At 46.9% G+C, this 20,723-nt stretch overlaps 1 protein-coding gene across 1 annotated transcript; it reads right to left on the bottom strand.

The window, feature by feature from the left end:
* Positions 1-4,890: 4,890 nt before the first annotated feature.
* VASH1 (vasohibin 1) lies at positions 4,891-20,094 on the bottom strand. Its single transcript, XM_068946646.1, has 7 exons — positions 19,812-20,094; positions 14,797-14,885; positions 13,637-13,693; positions 12,482-12,556; positions 11,052-11,433; positions 10,658-10,770; positions 4,891-10,054 (listed from the first exon to the last, which is right to left on the bottom strand). The coding sequence occupies exons 1-7, from the start codon at positions 20,085-20,087 to the stop codon at positions 9,982-9,984; spliced, it is 1,065 nt and encodes a 354-aa protein (XP_068802747.1). The 5' UTR covers positions 20,088-20,094; the 3' UTR covers positions 4,891-9,981.
* Between the last annotated feature and the right edge of the window lie 629 nt (positions 20,095-20,723).

The following is a 20,723-nucleotide window of genomic DNA, read 5'->3' as shown; positions in this document are numbered from 1 at the left end:
AACAAAACAAAAACCCTATGCCAGTTCTAGCTGTTGTCACTTACAGCTTTGGCTGCCTGCTTCTGTTGTAACTGCTGGCTAGTTCTGATAGTCAGTTAATGCTGGGGGCGTGGGGAGGGAAGCAGCCCTCCTGGCCCCCTATACAGAGACCCATAACATGTACATAGTACACCAAATAGCTGAGGGTTGAGTGACATCTTCTCAGGGCGCTATTAGGCTGGGCTGGAGGTCACCCTGGTGAGGTTGATCCCAGCAGAACACGTTTGTTTGCCTATTCCCAAACCTATCGTATCAGACGACTCAGTTGCCCCTGTGCTAGCCCATGCACCCTGCCAATCCTGTGACTTAACTGAGGCATAGGAGTTGTGCTTGAAAACCAGAAGTGCTTCTTCCATTTTATTTAAGCCAAAGCATTAACTTTTCTTTCGGGTAACGTGCATGAAGGCATCTCTCAGGGAGGTTTTCTTTCATGCCGATGTAAGCTTCCAACTATATTTTGCTGGAAAATCTAATATTCCAGAGGGTCAAAGTAACATTTTTCTCTTTCAATATATGAATGCTTGGAATGGTTGAGTTGTTCTTGCACCGTGGATGGGGAGTCATGTGCTAAGAAACCCCAGGACAATGCCTATAAGTCTTTCTGATTCTTCTTGCTGAAGGCTAGAAAGCCCCTACAGGGTCCTGCAGTTCCTAACGCCTGGCTCACACATGCTTCCTTGGGCATTCATAGGTGACACTATTTCAGAAATACAGAACTGTCACTAGTAACTGCATACACACACCAAGGCAGGGGTGAAGCTGCATATGCAGCTTCAGTGTTGATTGCTGTGATTGTTTTGATCACTGTCCCTGTAGCTGTGGTATAGACTCCTACATACTTGACCTGTTTCAGGAAAGAAGAATATCCATATTCTGGAGTAATTTGGAGATAACATCAAATGGATGTTGAGACGTGTGAATGACTGGCTGTTGGGGACTATAGGGAAAATTTGGGGTGGTGGGGGAAGAGGTTTCTACCAGTTAAACAGCAACCTGTTTATAGTTGTAGCGAGAAAATAATACACTCTGTGCTGCTTTAAGAATAGCACACTGCTGCTTTGAGAATATAATAAGAGACCTGGTAATGAGCAACTTGTGGTGGGAAACAGAATTAAGATCCCAGATGTAGCTCTTAACACTGTTTCCTGACCTAAATACACAGCTAGTTGTCATTAACATAACTTTCTGATGAATTACAGAGGGGCCTTAAATGATTATGGAAGTGGAACAATAGGGTTTTCTGCCACACTCAAAAAGGGAGGGTATCATAGAGCTAAAACAGAACCACCTCATCTTCAGGGTGATATAGATCTTAGGGAGATTGGTACTTAGGGAAGGGGATGCCACAGACCACTGGCAACACGCATACATACCCTGTTAATGGTCTGTTATCAGGAGCATGCAGCCGTAGAGGCAAACTCATATTTGACAAAGTGTATTCACTAGACTACAGTTCAGATTGCCCCATAGCTGCCAAGCTGTGCTCAGTTATGCTGTTTAGATAGAAGCTGGATTTCTTTCACTGTCTCAAATTCATAAGTTGTTCATCACTTCAAGAGGATGCCCTCTAAAACCAGTTGCTACAATTACATAGGACAGAAGGAGGAGTAAACAATATAATTGCTGGTCTTTTCCCAATAAATGAGCCTTGGCTGCTGCTTGAGAGCCCTTTTCTTTATGAAGTCTCTCTCTCCCTCTCGCTCTCTCTCTCGCAGCTGTTTTCCCAGGACTGCCATATCCAGTTATCTTTTCAGGTTAGTGATGTTTATTTTTTCTGCAGCTGTATTTCTTTAGTTATACAGCTGTGGGTGAATTCCTTAGGGTTGTCTTATTATAAACCCAATATTTAAATATTGTGAAGCCATAAGATAGTGGGCTCCTCACCCCTGAAGAACTCCCACTCAGGCAGGAGGGGCAGGAACTCTGAAAACAATACTGGGGATTAGAATAAGTCTTGTTACATAAAACCAAAAAAAGGTCTAAGATATACTGTTGCTGTTAGTGCCCTATTCACCACCCACTTTGTGAAGCACTGGAGAACTCACTCTCAGAATTTATCTGATCTTGGATTGTTTCCTTTGAGGAATATCTTAGAGGCTTTGAGAGCTGTTCAGCACCTCACAGATGGTATCTCTCAGAGCAGATCAAGGTCTGTTTCCTGCTCCTAATGATTTTTGAGACTGTTCAGGGCGACGGTCTGTGGAAACAGTCTGCAAAGCAGGGCTGCGCTACAGTCCTATTTCTCCTCCCACTGCTACCACCTCACTAATGAATGTTAGTGGAATGTACTGTTAGGCAAAGACATCCATGGTTCATCCAAATGAAGCTGAAGCCTTTTTGTAGCTCAAATAGAAGAGGAACACATACAAACCTTACTGGGATACCAGCCCCTCTCAGTAGGCTTCCTGTTGTGCAAGTTAATTGAATTGCTGCCTACGACATCCTCCTTACCAGACTATAGCTGCCTGCGTTTGACTACTTTTCATGGCTCCAGTACACTGAAATGCACATTGTGTAATTGCTATTATCAAACTTACTGCATTGTGTTTCAAAGTATGAGATGTATGCATTTCTGTAGAGACCTCACCTGCTGATAACGTAGATGACTGACTTCTTAACATCTGGCATGCCTCGAGCTCCCTCAGTCAGCTGCACACATTAGGCATCTCCTGTAAAGACAAATCATCTTCCAGCTGCCACTGAGAATGTCATTCTAGTCCCGAAGCTTTTTTTTTTAATGGCAGATCTAGGCTGCACATTATTGTGCTCCAAGGGAATAGGAATGCTGTACAGTGGAGCTGGAAACTTTTTCTTTTTTTTTTTCTTCCTAACTTTTTTAGACAAACACAGTTTTCAATGTGCTGATGTGGCAAGTGAGAGACAGACTGGACTAGAAGCTGGCTTGTACTACAGCAGAAGATGCATTTTCTGCACCCAGTCTTTCATACACAAAGGAGATTTTAACATCGAGCCCTAGCAATGCTGTTTAGTTTGAAGGCTGACTCAATTTTAGGTTGCATTGCTTTGCTCCTCCTGGATGGAAAGCCAGCTACAGCAGCCCTAGGTGTATTCAGTTATTGGCCACTTCCAGCAGCTGCTCCTGAACTGGGAGTAAATTAACGCACTAGCTATTCTAAAGGCTTTCCAAACTGCTCCTTCTCTCCTATTAAAAAAAAGGTGGGGTAGGAGATAGGATAGCAGTTACTCTTTTATCAAAATGAAAATGTAAACCGGAAAAGCTAGCTTAACTGAGTTAGCAGGCCATTAGAGACTTCACTTTTCCACGGGAGGTCCTGTGCCTCTTCTGTTCACAATCTTGCATTCTGTGCACTGAGAGAATTCTTTAAGACTTGGTTCTCTCCACCACCACCATTAATATCCTGCATGCCTCTAGGCATGTGAGGGCCTTAAATTTTGCAGTCATGGGCTTCTCAGCATGGTAGCTGACAATACGTGCTTTTTAAAAAATTATTACTTTTATTGATTCACTGAGTTGTGTGGTTTGTACAGCTTCTTTTCAGTTCTCCTTTCCACCACAAAGGCTTCGCATTAAGGTCGAAATAGCATAGTCTTCAACTGACTTATAAACCTAGAACTGCAGGAACTGTCAGTAGCAGGGTGAAAGTCTGATCTAAGAGGAAACACAAAGTCTTTTTATATCTCAGCTGTGGACAAGTCACTGCTTTACCTTTCTCGTTCTTTGTCTAGCAATCAACCTGACCCATACTTCTATAGGGGTTTTACAGGTTACCTGATTTTTAACAAAATCAGATATGGGGTAGAGGGCAGTCTCAAACAAGCATCTCTTGTGTTCCTCCACTGAGATGAAGTAGAGGTTTATAGAAGCTACAGCATTTTAGTCTCTTTGCCAGTATTATTAATCTTGAAGTTTTAATAAGAGGACATGGAGCAAGAAGCCCTCTACTGCTGATGAAGTCTATTGTGAACTTCTGGGCTTGAGCACAGACCTTGCAGGTTTATGATGTGGTTACTTTTTTCTTTTGTCTCTTAATCTCTTAACATCACCTACCAGGTGCTGTGCAATTACTTCCCCCCAAGGCAGAAGCTGTTCATGTAATTTAACTTAACTAAGCGGGACTGTTGTGTGTGCTACTCTCTTTGGAGGAACGGGGTAGGAGGTGCTTATTCCTTTCCTGTACGCTTGCATAAGCTGTAAGCTTGCTTGCCTACATCCTGGCCTGGTCCCAGCTATTACTCATTTCCCAAAGAGACGGGTACGTTATGCCTGAAAGATGATAGCTTAAATAAAGTTGGATCCCCCTTGCTGGGGGAATGCACCAAGTCTTGCAGCTGACCGTCCTTTATTAACCCAGCATCTGTCTTGAGAAGACCTGGTGAGGTCATGAGCCTGGAATGCCACTAAACTGCTTCTTTTTTTTTTTTTTTTTTTAAATGGAGTTTAAGTAGAAAAGTGTTTCAGGCCAGGAAAGGAGACTGGATCATATGTTGAAGATGGTGGAAATAGAGGCTTGCGTTAACCCTTGGAGTATTGTGTCAAGATTGAAATTCTTATCACTGTATCCTGCAGACTTTGTTCCATCCAGCCTGACTGCTGGCAGTTCAGGAGGAAAAGATGAGTTTCACCCTTTTTTAGACAGCCACATGCATACTTCTTACTCTCCAGCAGCTGACTCTACATGTACAGATGTACTCACCTGCTCAGATGTTTGAAGGAGAAGAAAATTTCTTCCATGTCCTCTTTCCATAATGTTGTGAGTACATCTATACCATCTGGTACCAATCTGATACCATCATTCACGACTATGCCTTTGACTTCTCAACTGACTGACAAAGGGAAAGTTTAAGTCAGGAAGAAAGACAGTACAGACATCTTGTTTCCTCTGCACAAGCTGATAGCAGTACAGAGGGAATTTTATTGTCTAAGTGTGAAAGGAAGCAGGAAGAAGTATCAAGGATTATGGGAAGTGCAGTAAGAACTAAATCTAAATACAGGTTCTGTGTTAGCTACACAAGAACACAGAACCATGCTGATTAATTACAAAAAGACACACATGATATAGTTCATAAAGAAAGAAACCCTCCATTTCTTATTTCTGAGCTGTACCAGTGATGAGTATGTGAATGGTTTTGGAGCACCCTATCAGTGCTAGAGTAGAATACTGATGTGCATGGAAGGGGACCCTCTGGTCCCACTAGCACCATCTCAACCCTGACCTGGGGGGAAACTCTGCTCTGCAGAGATTATAGGGGATTTAGTAGCCTTCTTGGCCTAAGTTGAGTTGCTCTTGAGCAGACAGAGCCAGGGCGCACTCTGAAGGAGAGTGGCTGTGATACAAGTAAACACCTGCTCAGGAAACAGACAAAAATATTAAATTCCCTAAGGAGTTCAGCTTGGCTGTAGAGAGACCATCTCCACCTTGCTCTGGCAGAGCATAAACCAAGCAAGAATAGCACTTGCTTTCTTACGTTAAGTTATAAACTCTTTAATGCAGGTCTTACAGGATAACAATGCAAGACCACTGGAATTCACGGTGTTATTTCAGCAAGACTCACACACAAAATACGCATGGGAGACGGGGCGCATCCTGCTTATATCTAGCTCCTAATCATCAGGACCGCTTGAAATACTTCACTTAGAAGAAGCAAATGGCTAAAGCAACCACATGAAGGGATTAGCGAGACTCACTGGAGCAGAGTCAAGCCCATTTAATCCAGACTCTTCCCTTTTAGCAATAGAGAATTCTTCTGTTCATTATGGTTTCTCAAACTCTGCAAGTTTAAAGACAGTCATGTTTCAGTCTATTCAACACTGCATGTGAACCTGCCTTCAGGGATAGGCACCTGATTAAGGCTTTCACCTAAAATGCTTAAAAAAAAAGTGTTAAGCAGATCTGATGACAGCAATATAGCTACTGTAAACACAAACTACCTCCTAGCCACAGTTCTGGAGTCGTTTATTCTGGCAAGGATCCAAGCATACTATATACTGACCCATACAGTGGCACACAGGTAGAAGAGTCATCTGAATAAAAGCACTCCACTGCCCAGCTAAAACACTTGCTAACATACCTTAAGTTCCTAAAGGCTCACTTAGCATATCAGGGCTTTAAAAAAAAAAAAACCAAAAACAACAACAACAACAAAAACCCTCATGTGTCACAGACTGATAGAGACCTGATCCTACTTCTTAGTACATGATGTTTATATTAGAGTGACACCGCAGGAGAAAGTCCTCGGTTTTGCTCACTAATGCAGTCATCCATTTAAAAAAAGTCAAAATTGGCCCTGTGTCAAGGGACTTGTCTACATAAAAGTATAAGGAGAAACTCTTAATTCAAGGTTTGAATTACATTTAAAATAGTTTTTGCTAGCAGTAGGCCAGCATTTGTTCAAGTAAAGCCTTTCTAACCTCATCTAGACTTGGTGTACAACATAGGCAGTGTCTATCCATTCTCAGTGTTTGGAGGCAGTTCCCTTCCACAGGGTTCAGAAGGACTTACACTGCAGAACAGACATGAGATGAGACCTACTGAATAGTGAAATTTACACCCCAGAGCTACATGAACTATCACATCAATATTTAACATTAAATACTTCATTAAAAGGAATCTTCAAGAACAATCTTTTTTTGTTCTGCAGATGCTAAGGCGTATGAGTTAAGCCCTATTTTTTCACTTCCATTCTTTCTCTGTTGTGCTAAAGAACAGAAAAGTGAAGATGACTCATCTTCAGACTTTTTTCTTAGGTTTTGAGGCAGACAGGCCAGAAACTAGAGTAGCTGATTGAGGGAGGAAAGTGGAATTGCAAGAGCAGGGTTAATCCTTCATTGTACCCTCAAGTTACTTAGGGCATAAAACTAGACTGTGCAAATCCTCTGTGTCAAGTTTGCAGGTTGGGGCCACTTGTCATCTCGGCAAATAAGCTAAGCTTTATACTGAAGTGATTCATCTTGTTATGGAGATACAGAGTGGACAAGAGCAAGAAGGGGAAATTTGTTAGGTCATTTTCCATTTCTTTGCACCAGCCACTAAACTGGCGATACCGAAACAGCAAGGGGCAGGAGCTCTACCACCCAGAGAAACACAGCAGAAGGCTTGAAACAGTAACCCTAATAGATGTCTCAGTGTTTAGTCCTGTGTCCATCTTGACAAGTCATCAATGTTAGATACATAAGGAGAATTAAAAGACTCCTAACATACACAATTGTGCAACTAAATCTTGAAAGAGGATATTCTTGTCTGGCTTCAGCTAGTAAGTGCTCTGAAGGATAAGGATTAGGAGACCTTGAACTCTGTCACGCATTCCTTAAACATCCACTTCCTTTGATTTTTTTAAACTATTGGCTTCATTTACATCCTGCAGGAAAGTGCTTAATTACTGAATCAAAGAAAGCATTTTGTTTTAGGCCATTCTGCCCTGGTGATCTAACACTGCTGAGCATCCTTTTGCCTTGCTCTCAAGAAAGCATCATTAGCATGCAGCTGACCCCTTCACTAGCCCCTTCTTTTCTGAAGTCTTCTCCCCCACTCCTTTCCATCTAAAAAGGCTCACGTCTATCCAGCTATTGAATGTGCTCCGTATGAAGCTACTAATTATTCTCAAGAGCTTTCCAATCACTCTGAGTTAACAAAAAAAGTGAGGATATGTCCTAGTTTTATGTAAGCTGGTATTACAATATTTTTCTGTATTTCATCCACTTTAATAAAATCTAACATTCAGTCTCCCTTGCTGATTGCTGCTTGTATTTATTGTAGCATTCATAGTGGCAGCTGAACTTCAGTGTGCTACACAACAGTATGAAAAGGCAGCTAGTGGTTTTCCTGTGACCCATATTATTTACAGGTAGCTGTGGTACCTTTACAGCAATCATCATTAGCATCCAGACACTAAGTATGCTAATTTACAGCTGCACAAAATTGGCCAGAGGAAACAGCCAAATGGCTGCTTGCTGTGGTACTGTCTAGTTTCAGCGTTGTGTGTAGCTTGAGTGCAAGGGAGAACAAGTGATGCAATGCACTGTGGAAACTAGCATCTTCTTGTGGGTTAACCTTATCTTGGATCAGCAGCATGTTATGACGCTTCACTGTGGATTCTCCTCCTGGTCATGCCGCATGGCAGAAAAGTACAGACAAGAGAGCTTGGAAGCTGCAGTTGTATGAATGCACACATAGTTAGTGCCTTGCAAGTTACATCACAGTGAAGGATGTACCATTAGGGACCTGTAAGGCCTGAGTTAAATCACCTGTGGGCAGTGCTTCAGGGATTAGTACTGCTTTAACTTGACAGAAGAGCTGATTTGTTTGGAGAGAAGAGCCCATTCTCTGCCACCAAAAGAGCACTGCTTATATGAGAGCGTGACACAGCTATACTGTGACACAAAACTGCTAGAGAGCTAAGCTCCACCATGTTTCTGATAACTCCACCAGAAAGTATAAGCCCCGTTCCAACAAACTTAAATATTTAGTATTTCAGACAGTTTAGCTCCTTGTTAGTGTTGGAGTGAAACAAGACTCATTCTCTCCAACCCTCCTACTCCCAAGCTGCATTTCCGTATTTTCCAGATCCATGGACCCTGATCACTTCAAGGCTACACTGTGCTGACTTCTGGCAACCACTCTGTTTCCAGGCTGTAGGCCTCACAGACTTGACAACATTCCTGATTTCTGACAAGTATTACACTGCTTAATCAGTGGTACTACATTCCCCTGAAAAGAAGTTTAGGGAGCGTTAAGGCTGTGACTGGGCAGAAAAGCCCAGCCCAACTCTGGGGCTGGGATGGGGAACTACCTTCAGGAAGCTCCAGCTGAGCTGTCAGGAAAGCAGCTGCAATCTCCTTGAGCAGGGCTTCCCAGCAACATGTGCGCAGGGCTGGCATTCCAGGCCTATAATACGAGCACTGCAGGAATGGAGGAGCAAGACTTTTGCGGAAAGGAAAAATGCTTGTAAATCCTGTTCAGATAATCAAATCCTTCTTCAGCTATTTACTCTTAAAACTTGTACCTTGGTGACTGAGGTACCTTCTGTGAGCTTTCACTACAGCAGTCACTAGCAGCTACTAGAGAGAAGGCAGATGAAGAGATAGCTCAAAACTCAGGTGAGATAGCTCAAAACTCAGGTGTCTAACCAGCCCCTGCCTTCCCCCTCTGCCGCCGGGACAATTAATATCTCTGACAATTTTCACATGGCAATGGCATGGGCATATGCTGACCCACTCAGCCACAAAAGGATGTACTGCAACAGTCCAATAGCATCACAACAGGTAAAGATGCCATCATCCCACAGTCTGCCCCCTCAGATGCCATGAAATGCATCGGAATTGGCTGGATTAAACCCGAGATGTGGTTTCTCCGGATGAGAGGCTCTTGCATGATTAATAAAACAGAGACTGAGCAAATTCAGCCCTGTCTCTCACAAGAGCAATGTTAAAGTGCTCAGAATGACAAAACTAGGAGTGTTTGCACAAGATGCAGGGGCTGTCCCATTCCAGTATCACTCCCTCAGCCCCATGTGCTTTACATGGGCTCGAGACTTGTGCAGGCAGGGAAGGAGCACTATGGATGAGATGCTTCATCCACTTGCTATCAACCTAAAAAATCTGATAGCAAGTCAGCTGACTGCACTCATTTCCTGTTCTCCCTGCAGCACACTCTCACCAAAGTGTAGATCTGTTTCAAAAAAAGCAGACAAACCCCTCTCCAAAAAACCCCAAACCAACAAAAAACCCACACTTGCTTCAGTGAATTAAGATGGACATCTCTCCCAGAAGCAGGCAGGTGAATCCTCTGGGACCCATGGGATCCAGCTCTGGGGCTGGTCCACTGGGAAGTACCTGGGAAGACTAGCACTGTGTTGCACTCCCACTCCCCCCTCCCCTGTGTCAGAATTGCTGCAGGTGGATTCAGGTCCCAACTGCGGCCAGCAAGGAGTCTGTGGAGCCAGATACAAAAGGCACAGCTCTCTTCACACCCGGATTTGGTACCCATTGAGGTCTGGCATGGCTTTGGAATCGGCAGGCTTCTTCTCACCAGATGGCCTGTGAGCAAAGAGCATAAGAACTATTCAGAAACTCTTCTCAGTCAGGAGGGCCTGTACACAGAGATGCCAGCACCAGACAAGCAGACAGGAAAGCTTCAGACTCATGCCACACTATTGTGCACAGGATTATTCTCTAACCTTCAATAACTCTCCCAAAGATCTCCATAGAAAGAGAACACAGGTTAGGAAGAGTAGAAACTCCACACTGCTACCTCAAATCCGTTTTCAGGAGAACAACCTCACTGACCAATGATGTAATTTGTGGAATCTCTTTGGGGTACAGGCCTTCAAGATGCCACAGCTCAGACACCTGAGCAAGCTTCAATACCAGCTATTGAGATCACTGTCTATATGAGGAACCTCCCCTCACCCCCCCCCCCCCCCAAAAAAAAATTCCAACCACCCCCTGGCGCAAGCAGTGATATATCAACTCAAAAATGCATAGATTAGGGAGGGAGGCTAAGGCAGGCGAGGGAAGTCTCTCTCCCCTGTTATAAAGGACCCCAATAAGACACCAAAAGGATGCAAGACAAGACAGCAAGGTGCAATCTGTCAGCAAGATAAAGATGCTCTAGGTCTCCTGACATGCAGCCCCACTCACCGTCGATCCCCGCGGCTGTTGCGCCGATGGGGGCTGGCCTGACCTCTTTGCGGGGAGGAGACATCTTTCTTCCTATCCTTGGTGGGAGATGGTGGCCCTGTTCCTTTGCCAATCTGCCAGAAAATTTAGGAAAAATTAGAATAACTTGAGCAGAAAACCAATACTAGTAGTAACTAGAAAACGCAAAGCTCAAAGGCAATTAATTTTGTGAGAATAACTCTGCTAGCTTCCACTAGGGGCCCAGCCTGTACAGCAAAGACCCCTCAGCTGCTAATTCATCCTCCACTCCACCACATAGGAGACCTCTTGCCACTTCACTCCCCCAGCGTGCCACAGTTGCAAGATAACGAATGCAGCTGGAACTGGGAGCTACTTCCCCATCCCTGTTGCTCACCTTCAGCCTCATGTCACGGGCATGTCTCTCAAGCTCTTTACGGAAGTCTTCCCGGCTTAGCTTGTCCAAATCCAGGATGGAATGTTTCCACTCAATCTGTTCCACACTGTGTGGGTCATGGGAAACACAGTGGCCCAGCTTCACCTTTTTAAGGGTGTGCCAGCAGCGGCGATATGCCTCCTCAAAGTCAAAGATAAGCTCGCTCAGCGTGCGGAAGATGGGTGCCTTGTACATGAGCTCCTCGCGCCGGCTGATACCCAGTGCTCCATAACGGCCTCCGAAGTTCACCCCCAGCACAATGTGTCGGAAGTAGTTCCCTGAGAAGTGGGTTTTGAAGCTGATGGGGAAACGGTCCAGCGTGGTCATGTTGTTGGTGAGGTAACTGACAGCAGCTGCTATTCAGGAAACAACTGGTGGTACCATTTTCTTGACAAGCTACTTCCTTCCTGCTCCAAACCCTCCCTGCCTGCTCAGTACACTCACCAGTACACATCACACAGACAGGATTTGTTCTCCAGATCAAGAGTCCAGCTAATTGCAAGCTGCCCTACTTTCATCTGGGTCACAGGAAAACCAAGTTATCACTCTGACTTGGCCTCCTCAACAAGACAGCTAACAAAGGGGAGTTAACTCCAACGCAGGTTTGCGATGCAGAAGTTACAATACGAACATGTTTAATGTATTTTATTTTATAGTTACTGAAAAACTCTGCAGCATTACTCTATAGTTTGTTTTAATCTGTTTTACTAGCTATTACTTCACTCAGAAACCTAGGAACCTTCAGAACAAAGCACTTACCAGACATTCTGAAAATTCACTTGCCATGCCTGCCCCTCCAGGTGGCTTTGCCAGTGTGTTTCAAAATCTATAGTCCAAGTGGCATAGACTAAGGTTGGGGACAATAGCTGGGGAAGATGTGTGCTTAAAGGCAGATGCAAGTCTAGAATTAATAAAGGGCACTGCCTAAGCTTGCAGGCAGTTTTAGACTTTCTACTGGGGTAACATACACCATACTTAACAGTTGGCTTTCCTTATTTTGGTGTAGAACACAAACAGGTAACATTGCAATAAGGGAACATCTTCATCCACAAAGGACTTCCTGACCTAACTCTAGCTAATATTTTACCTCCTTTATGTTACTTAGATCTTTCCTTTCTTTTTTACTTGATGCTAGAGTTGTCCAGAGCAGCGCTACCTTTCTTGGAGAAGGAGTGGCTCTGAAGAATTAACTGTGGTATTTCAGTAGTTTGCTTGGATGTTGTCATTAGGGGTTTTTTTTGGGAGAACTGGGGTAAAAAAAAAAAAAAAAAAGAAAAAAGAGGGAAATGTGGGAGCCAGTGGCAATATATCAGCAGCCTCGAAGCATCATAAGAGAGCAGAGCAGAAAACAGGAATGGGCAGACATGCACATTTCTAATAGGATAGGATACATTCCCAGGATCACAGCTTCCAGGCATTTGATTGGCAGGGCCTCTTTGGTCATTTCTTTGGCCAGGTCCATCAGCCTATGGAGTGGGACAAGGGAAAGAGGAGGAGAGTTAGAGGGCTTGCGCTAAGAAAGCCTGGCCAGTCTAGCCCTTTCGTAAGGTAGTTTTCCAAGAGAGAGGAAGGCCCATTAAGGTCAGGGTACAGGAGAAAGTATGTTCTTTTAGGAGGATATTAAATCCAAACCACGCCTTTTGGCATTCTCTGCCACACACTGTCACTGCTTACAAGATGCTCCCTTCAGTGAGTTGCAACAAAGCTGTGTACTAGGCCAAGCTCTCTTCTCAAGGAGGCCACATACTTGGAGTTTTTCTGGATGGGCATCCATCTGACTGCAGGCAGAAACCTCAAAGGACCAAGTGCCAGCCATGTTTGCCTCACAAGGATCAAGGACAGCAAAGCTCTCTTCCCTGACACAAAACAACCCTCCTCTCTATTCAAGAAATACTGCAGAAGAGACAGTGTGCTGATTACGCTACAAGACATTTGGGTCATAAGCCTATGGACCGGGCCAATAGTAAGAAGCCAGTACCAGGGCTTGGGAGAGTCTCAGTATGCTGGCCAAGAGAATCAGTGAACATCAGGTGCTTATCTCTGGGAATTTATCAGGCATAGCTCTTCTCAAAGTCTGCAGTCAGGAAGTGCCCTTCTTTTTACTTCACAGTGTGAGATACCAAAAGCTTAGTGAGCCTAGATTCTGCAAAGGCACTCACAAATGCCAGGAAGTTAGACCTGTAATGATATTTTGTGTTTTACAAAACTTATTTAGGGCAGAATCTAGTTTCAGGTTCCATCAAAAGTTCATATAGTTATATTACAATCCACATATCTTTGAAATACCTTTACATTCTTTTACTAGATTTACTAATTTGTGACAACAAAACTTACCTTTGTCCTTGAGAAAGGCTAGACACAGCTCTGCCCAGCCATACTCAAAGCAAGAGACAATAAAGCCCCTGAAGTAGGACGGGGCTGCAGTGTTGAGGGCTCTGAATGCCACCTGGATGTCGGCCAGGGGAAGGAAGAACAAGCAGCAGGTATAGCAAGGCCCCAGCATTTTAAAGCAAGGATAAAATGCAGGAAAAGCTGCTAGCACTTACCCAGTCAGAGGTCTGCTCTTCTTAATTTCAAAGAATTGTGTCCCAGTGTGATTGTACCTGGAGGTGAGAGGTTAAGGACTCTGAAGCTTGGAGAGTAGAGTTTCAAGGAAACCTGTCTGAAAAACTATCACAAAGACACTACTTACTATTCTCACAGCAAGGTCAGGATCCCATAAGCATAACACCAAAGCAAGGAAGTTCTCACCTCCCTGTCATGCATTTCTCCCATTCAGAGTCCCTCCTTACTCCCACTGTGTTTGCTTCCTATCGATTCTTCTCTTCCTCCTTACCACATACAGTTTTCTGTCCCATTTTCCAAAGCTCCGTGCTGACAGCACATGCTCTGTTCAGTTTTCCAGTTGTCAGGGCAGAATAAAGTTTGACAGGTCTCTGCCTGCTCCTGTCTGCAGAGCATACATGGAGCCTAGAAACATTCATGACCTTATTCTCAGATCAACTGGGATGCAGTCAAGACCACAACCACCTTAGATGTGCAAAAGATGCCAAAAGAACTGCCTTCTTCCTGTGTGCCAGGGCTGAACCAGAGCTGGCTCTCTCTCATCAGAGAGATTACACTATGCTTGTGTGGCACATGCCTCCTGTCCTTACGCTATCCAGTGCGGCAGGGATGGAGAAATTTCATTCACAGGACACAGTTACACAGGCAGCTCTATATGTGAAGGGGCAGCATACCACAGATGCACAAAAGCAGGGTGGTTGACTTTCCTTTTAAATAGCAACAGAGAAGAGTGCTCAAGAAAGATGACAGGCAGTTACCTCCACCACAGCTCAGCCACGCTTACCAGTGAGATGAGACACTTTGTAGCCCATCTGAGACCCAGAAGTCAAGGTCTCAGACATGCATGTTTTAGAAGAATGGCTCTGTAAAGCCAGTGTACTGACCTAGAAGGGTTGCTGGTGGGGAAAAGCCCCTGACAAAGTGCCAATTTGTTACAGAAAGTGAATAAGATCAGAAGGGAAGTCAGATAGAAACAAAACAGAGCAGCAAAACAAGCAGTCATTCTAAGTCCAGCTTCCTGTTTTCAGGGAGCAAGTTTCAGTTCCCCTCCAGCTGGTCTCTCATGCCCAGGGAAAGAAATTCTCCTTGCTCCCTCTTCCTGGGTTACCACATCAGTATTGAAGGTAACAGTAAAGGATACTGAAGCTCCCTGATGTAGCGCTGTACAGCTTCCAGGCGCTCAGGGATGGGGGTGGACGGCTGGAATGCAGGCACACTCGGTATGGGAATCTGAAATGGGGAGCACAGCATTAATCACAGCTTCCAAACCTTTCCAGATCCTTGCTGAAGTCAGTGGCGCATAGCTACAGGGAGTGTGTTCCTCTGAAACCAGCCCCTTTGGGCTGCCTGAAGTGGCCGTACAATGAACACTCCTCTGTTCTCAGGACAGGGAAGGAATTCAGAAAGAAGCAACACCAAAAAGCTGCAAGGGACACAGTGCAAATGGGCTCTGCATTTAGATTGCATTACAAGGGAAAAGAGACAGAGGCTGAGGATGAATTTCCCCAAAGTCACCAAAGCATGCAGCAGTCTTGTAAGCAAGGGACAGAAGCATTGCCACCTGGCACCTCAGGTGAGTTGGCATTGGCTAGGACACAGCCTTAATAGCATAATGACTGCCTACCTTCAGTATTTGTTGTTTCGAATTACATAGCTAAGTAATGACTTTTTCAAGTCCACCACCCAGATTGCTGCCCCATTCTGAGGCCTTGGCCTTATGGGCGCTGTCAAATTTTCCTGTTTGCTCCATAGAAGATAATTGCAGCCTTGTCAGATCCTGATAAAAAAACGTATCTAAGCAAGGAGAAGGGTCCTGTCTGCTCAGCTACAGCAGACAGGCAAGCTAGGTTGGCAGATAGCCCTGAGGACACACTCATTCAACAAATTTAATGGAGAAGACACAGATTTGGTGTGACTGACAGACTTGGAGAAGCAGATCAGCATCTTCTCTTATAGCGCATGCCCCCCGATACCAGAGCTGCTTCACAGCAGTTTGGTTTTTAACAATTCAGTTCCTCTTCAGACTTCCCCAGGAGATGGGCTACCCCCCACCTAAGAAAGAGCCAGATCTTCCCTCAGGGCCTCCTACTCTGCTGTGCGCTCACTGCCTCTGTTAGCTGTGGTTTTGTAGCCGGCAGCACTGCTTAGCCACCCATCACCCTCCCCATGTACTTCCACAGCCACTCATTTCCATACCCTCTCCGCTACCCTAGGTTGGCACAAGTGACCAGTGAACCAGCTTAGGCACCTGAACCCACTGAAAGCTGAGCCAGCAGGCATGGTTATTTTTCAGTCAGATCAGTTCCCTGACGTGGTTGGCCGCAAGGTCGCACACAGCTTGTGCCAGTACAGCGCAGGGGCCAGCGGTTGCTCAACTTTGAGAGATGAGCTGTCACTGCCACTGAAAATTGTCTGTACTCTGTAAACATCTTTCTGTCTAGCCCCAAACCCTTGCAGCACTTCAACACTGAGCTAAACTCAGTCTCTGTTCATTTTCTCTCCAGTATCTGGTCTTTCTTTCCTTTGTTGGAAAACAAAGTAGCACCATTTGGCCATTAGCACCTATTTTCCTAGCACCTTTTGGAGGTGCCAATTACCGTCTCCAGTGCCTGATTCCAGGTCCCTGCTCTGAGCAAGCAGAGGTACTGTCTGCCTCCCTAGCAGGAAGTGGCACAAGAGCAGATGTGAAACCTGGTTTGTCGAACCACAGCAGGAGCAGGGAAGGCTCCAGAGAACAGTGCAGGGATGGAGCCGTCTCTGGAACCATGCAAGCTGAGTCAGTTTGGATGAGCGCTGACACACTGAGTCATAGGAAATCATTTCCAGGCAGAAACAATGGAAGAGGTAACAAGCAGGACAGGCAGACTATTTAACTTTGTTTCATTTCTTCAGCCTGGAGACTTTCATGCATTTTGAGTGGAGACGAACAGATTAAGTGCATGTTAACAGCTCCGATAAATGGTTCTGGTTAGTTACTCTTTTCTTTACTAGTACAGATCTCCTTTTCCTCAAAGGATGGCAACACTGAGACAGTGTAACGTCAACCAGTTCAGCAGGGAACTAGTTAATGCAGAAGAGCCTCCTTCACCTCAAGTAATTAAACTGATGAAAGTACAGTGTGCTCTCTCTCTCTCTCAGATCTGGGCCTGCAGCCCAGGCTACAGTTTCCTTTGCATCAGGTCTCCAGCATTTTACTGGGGCAATAGGAACAGGAAGGGAGGAATGAAGAATTCATCCCTCAACCCCACACTGACAGGATGGGAAGCTCTAGCCCTTTGTCACCATCCACTGCGCATCTCAGAAAGGCTATAAACATTAGCCAATCTTCACAGTCCTGAAGAAAGCAGAGAGGAATTTATTTGCAGCAGAAGAGAGGGAAGATCATATCCATTCTGTTTTCCCTTTAGTTATACTGGAAGCTGGAGAAAGAGCTAGGAAGAAACCCCAGATTTGCGAGAACATATACCTCCGCCAGACTTCGCAAGCGGTTTGAACACATCTTTAGTCCCTTATCACTTGCATGGAGGAGTTGCATCACACCCTTCCTAGATGCATGCACACCAAGTTGCTGCATTTATGCCCTGCTATATAGGCCGATTACATGCATGGGACTGGGACTCTGCTTTTGAAAAAGGGTTCCAGAGAGCAACAGAGATTATCATATACTAAGTGGGCCATGCCGTACAAGAGACTAGACTGATGGAAGAGAGACACAGACACAGGTCCCCTCTTATCTGTATCACAGAAGTGTTTTGGGGCAGCCTAGTTTACCAACAATTTATCTTATGGTGCTATATATATACATTCAAGCATCTCCCTATTTCCCATTTGCTAGCAACATTGCACTGACAGTGGTTACAGATTAACATACGTTCATTCAACCAAGAATACCAAGACCAGATTTTACCTTGACTACAAGAACTGGATTTTTTTTTCTTTCCATCTATCTGAAGCTGTAAAATATAGTTCTTCCTGCCTTGACCCTCACAATTTCCTCATTTAAAATACAACATTTCTTAAGGAGGAAAGCACACACTACTTGGTTTTTCCAGTGTGGACCCACTTCGTGGTCCCAGAAGTTCCATGCAAAGCTATAGCACACCTTGTAGCTACAAAGGAAACAACCTACAAGGATGGCACTTTCAAGACAGGACACATGTCCACATGGTGGACAGCCCAAATCTACCAGAAAGAAACCTTGGATGTCAGAAGAGACTTCTGAGCCCTCAATACAACAGTGAAAAAGATAAGCCCCTAAAGCTGATCTTTATCTGATCACAGCTTCCTGCAGTCATCATTTTAAGGGATTAATTTTATGGGCAACTTTTGAAAGAGTTATTTCCCCCAGCACCCAATACGGGCCATCCTTCAAGGTAAAAATTCGTGAATAGGCAAACCACTGTCCAACTCTTAACACCTAAAAAAGGCCTATTCAGCTTCTAGCATACAAAGGGTATCTGGCCTTTCAGAAGAGCCAGCCCTGCAGAGTATAGTCACTGCCCTAATTGTAATCTGTTGCATCAGCCTTTCAGAGAAGCTTGATTGCATAGGGATGTGTGGTAGTGTGGTAGTATAAGCAGCCCTCAAAGATATAAATATATCCCTAGAGGTGAGAAGGAGCTAGGGAAAGAGAGCCCATTGATCCTGCTTCCTGCATCCCAGCATCCTCTGATCTGCATGCCCGGTGAGTTCGGGCATGACATCTCATAGACTGCAGCGTACTGAATAGAGTTTATAGATCTGGTTCCCAGGTGTGCTGGCATGCACTAAATAAACAGATAGCCCAATTTTAACCTGTTACTGTTAGGGGAGCTTGTGCTGATTGTATCCCCTAACTATAACCCTCTGGCACTAAGACTATTTAAGAAAGCTAAATGAGAACGGCAGAAGTACTTCACAGTAAGACCAACAACAGAGACTGAACAAAGTTATTTCCCTTCCCTTATACATCACACTCTGAACTTCTCTCTTACAGCTCCCTCATCTCTCCTGGCCAAACCAGCCTCTTTTGGTCAGGAAATTAAGTACTGCATGTTCTGAGGGATCTGAAACATGCTTTCAGCATTCACCCCAGGCTCAGGACAAAGTCAGAGGAGAGAAAGGAAAGCTGACAAGGGAGAGAAGTCTCGTGGTTAGAACTGGGGCTGAAATCAGGATTCAAGGTTTATTCTGGTTGCTGCCACAGTTGCCTATAACTCTTCCTTGCACGAAGGAGTTTATATTGCACACTCCCCTCAGGATGCTCACGGAAAGCAGTACAGCTTGTCTGCATGCTACATAAGAACGCTTTCTTGCCCTCTTTGTATTACCCTCCCATTGAGGCTTCATTTATTTGTATTTTAATTTCCTTCATTTGAACAACCGGAATCCTCTCATCACTGGTCAATGGAGTGCCACACCAGACGTTTGCAGTGCCTTTTGTTCAGAGGATGCCAGTAAAGGGGCAGATTTTTCTCCAGCAGACATGCAACACAGAGATAGCAACAATCACAAGAGTTCATGTGCAAATGATTCAGTTTTCAACACAAGGTTAAGCCAAACGATCTTCGGTTCCTCTTTTTGTACAGTTCTCGGCAGCAAAGCCAGGAATGCACTTCAGTGTTGCATCTGATCCCAGACCAGCAACAACATCTGTGAACGTTAGCTAACTCCTCTTCAACATCTTCAGCATCATAATCGCTTCTGTGATTTACACTGTTCTTGCAAGAATCCCTCTTGGTGCGGGAAACTGTACCTCAATCTAATTTCTTCCTGGTTCAAACCCTCAGCTCTGTCACCTACCCCGCCTCAAGCGATAAATCCTCTCCTCATCTTTTACCCCGCCTTCCCCTTTGTGGCGATCCGTCCCTCCGCCAGGCCACACGTTCGCCACCGCCAGCCTGTTTGCCGTTCAGGCCTCCCCAGAACGGGGCGCCCCGCTCGCCGAGGCCGGGCAGGGCGCCTCAGAAACCGCCCCGCGCTACCGGGCGGCCGCCTCGGCCGCGGGGGGCTCTCGGCGCCGGGAGCCCCGCGGCGCAACAGCGCCCACCGCCGCGCGGCTCTGCCCTTCGTGCCGCCGCGGGCTGCGGGGGCCCGGCGTGGCCCGGCCCGGCCCGGCTCGGGGCAGCCCCGCGGCACGGGGCGCAGGGCCGCGGCGGCGCGGGCTCGGGCTCTCACCTTGGGCAGGTCGGCGGCGCCGCGAATCCTCCGCGCCACCCTCTCGCCCTCGGGGTGGATCCTGCCCACATGCCGCCACATCCTCTCCCAGGTGGGCTCGTCCACGGGCAGCCCGCCGCGGTTCACGAAGAAGGGGACGCCGCCGTCGCGGAGATCCTCCTCGCCCTCCTCGTCCTGCTCCTCGTCCCGCGGCGCCGCCGCCGCCGCCGCCGCTGCTGCTGCTTCGCCGCCCGGGGGGCGCCTGGCGGCGGCCGCGGCCCCACCACCCCCCGGCATCGCCGCCGCGCTCCGCGCTCAGCGCCCGCCGCCGCCACCCGCCGCCGCCGCGCTGCCGGGGGCCGCGCCCCGCATGGCCGGCGCTCGGGGGGGCACCGGCGCCGCGGGGGGAGGCGGCACGGCCTCGCCTCCAGGAAGATCAAAACAGGCGATTTTCGGGGAAAAGGGGAAAAACAACCGCTGGCGGCCGCGCCGGGTGCCGCTGCCGGCCGGCCGCTCGCATCAGGCCGCCGCGGCGAGGGAGGCGCCGGTGACCCAACAGCCCGCGGCCGTGACGGTGGGCACCAGGCGGGGCAGGCCGGCCGCCGGGGCAGCCCTCGCCGCGGCGGGCGGGGAGAGCCGCCTCCCCGGTGGATGCTGCATGCGGAGTAACAAAGCCCCGCGCGGGGCGGGGCGGGGAGGGGCGGGGCGGGGCCGCGCTCTGCTCCGCCCCGGGCCGGGCGGCGGCGGCGGCGGCCGCGCAGGGTCTCACCAGCCCCGGGGCTGCGGCGGGCGCCCCCACCCGCCGCGCCCGGAGCCTGGCCCGCCTCGCGCATGCGCCGCCCGCTGAAAGGGGCCACGGCGGGAGGGCGGAGGAAGGGTGTCATTGGCCCCGGCGATAAGGCTGGGGGGGCGGTTGCCGTTCGGCGATAAGGG

This window comes from Struthio camelus, chromosome 5 (genome assembly GCF_040807025.1).
Source record: "Struthio camelus isolate bStrCam1 chromosome 5, bStrCam1.hap1, whole genome shotgun sequence".
Taxonomy (NCBI): Eukaryota; Metazoa; Chordata; class Aves; order Struthioniformes; family Struthionidae; genus Struthio; species Struthio camelus.
The sequence above is the reverse complement of the archived record's forward strand: the minus strand, read 5'-3'. Positions and strand labels throughout refer to the sequence as shown.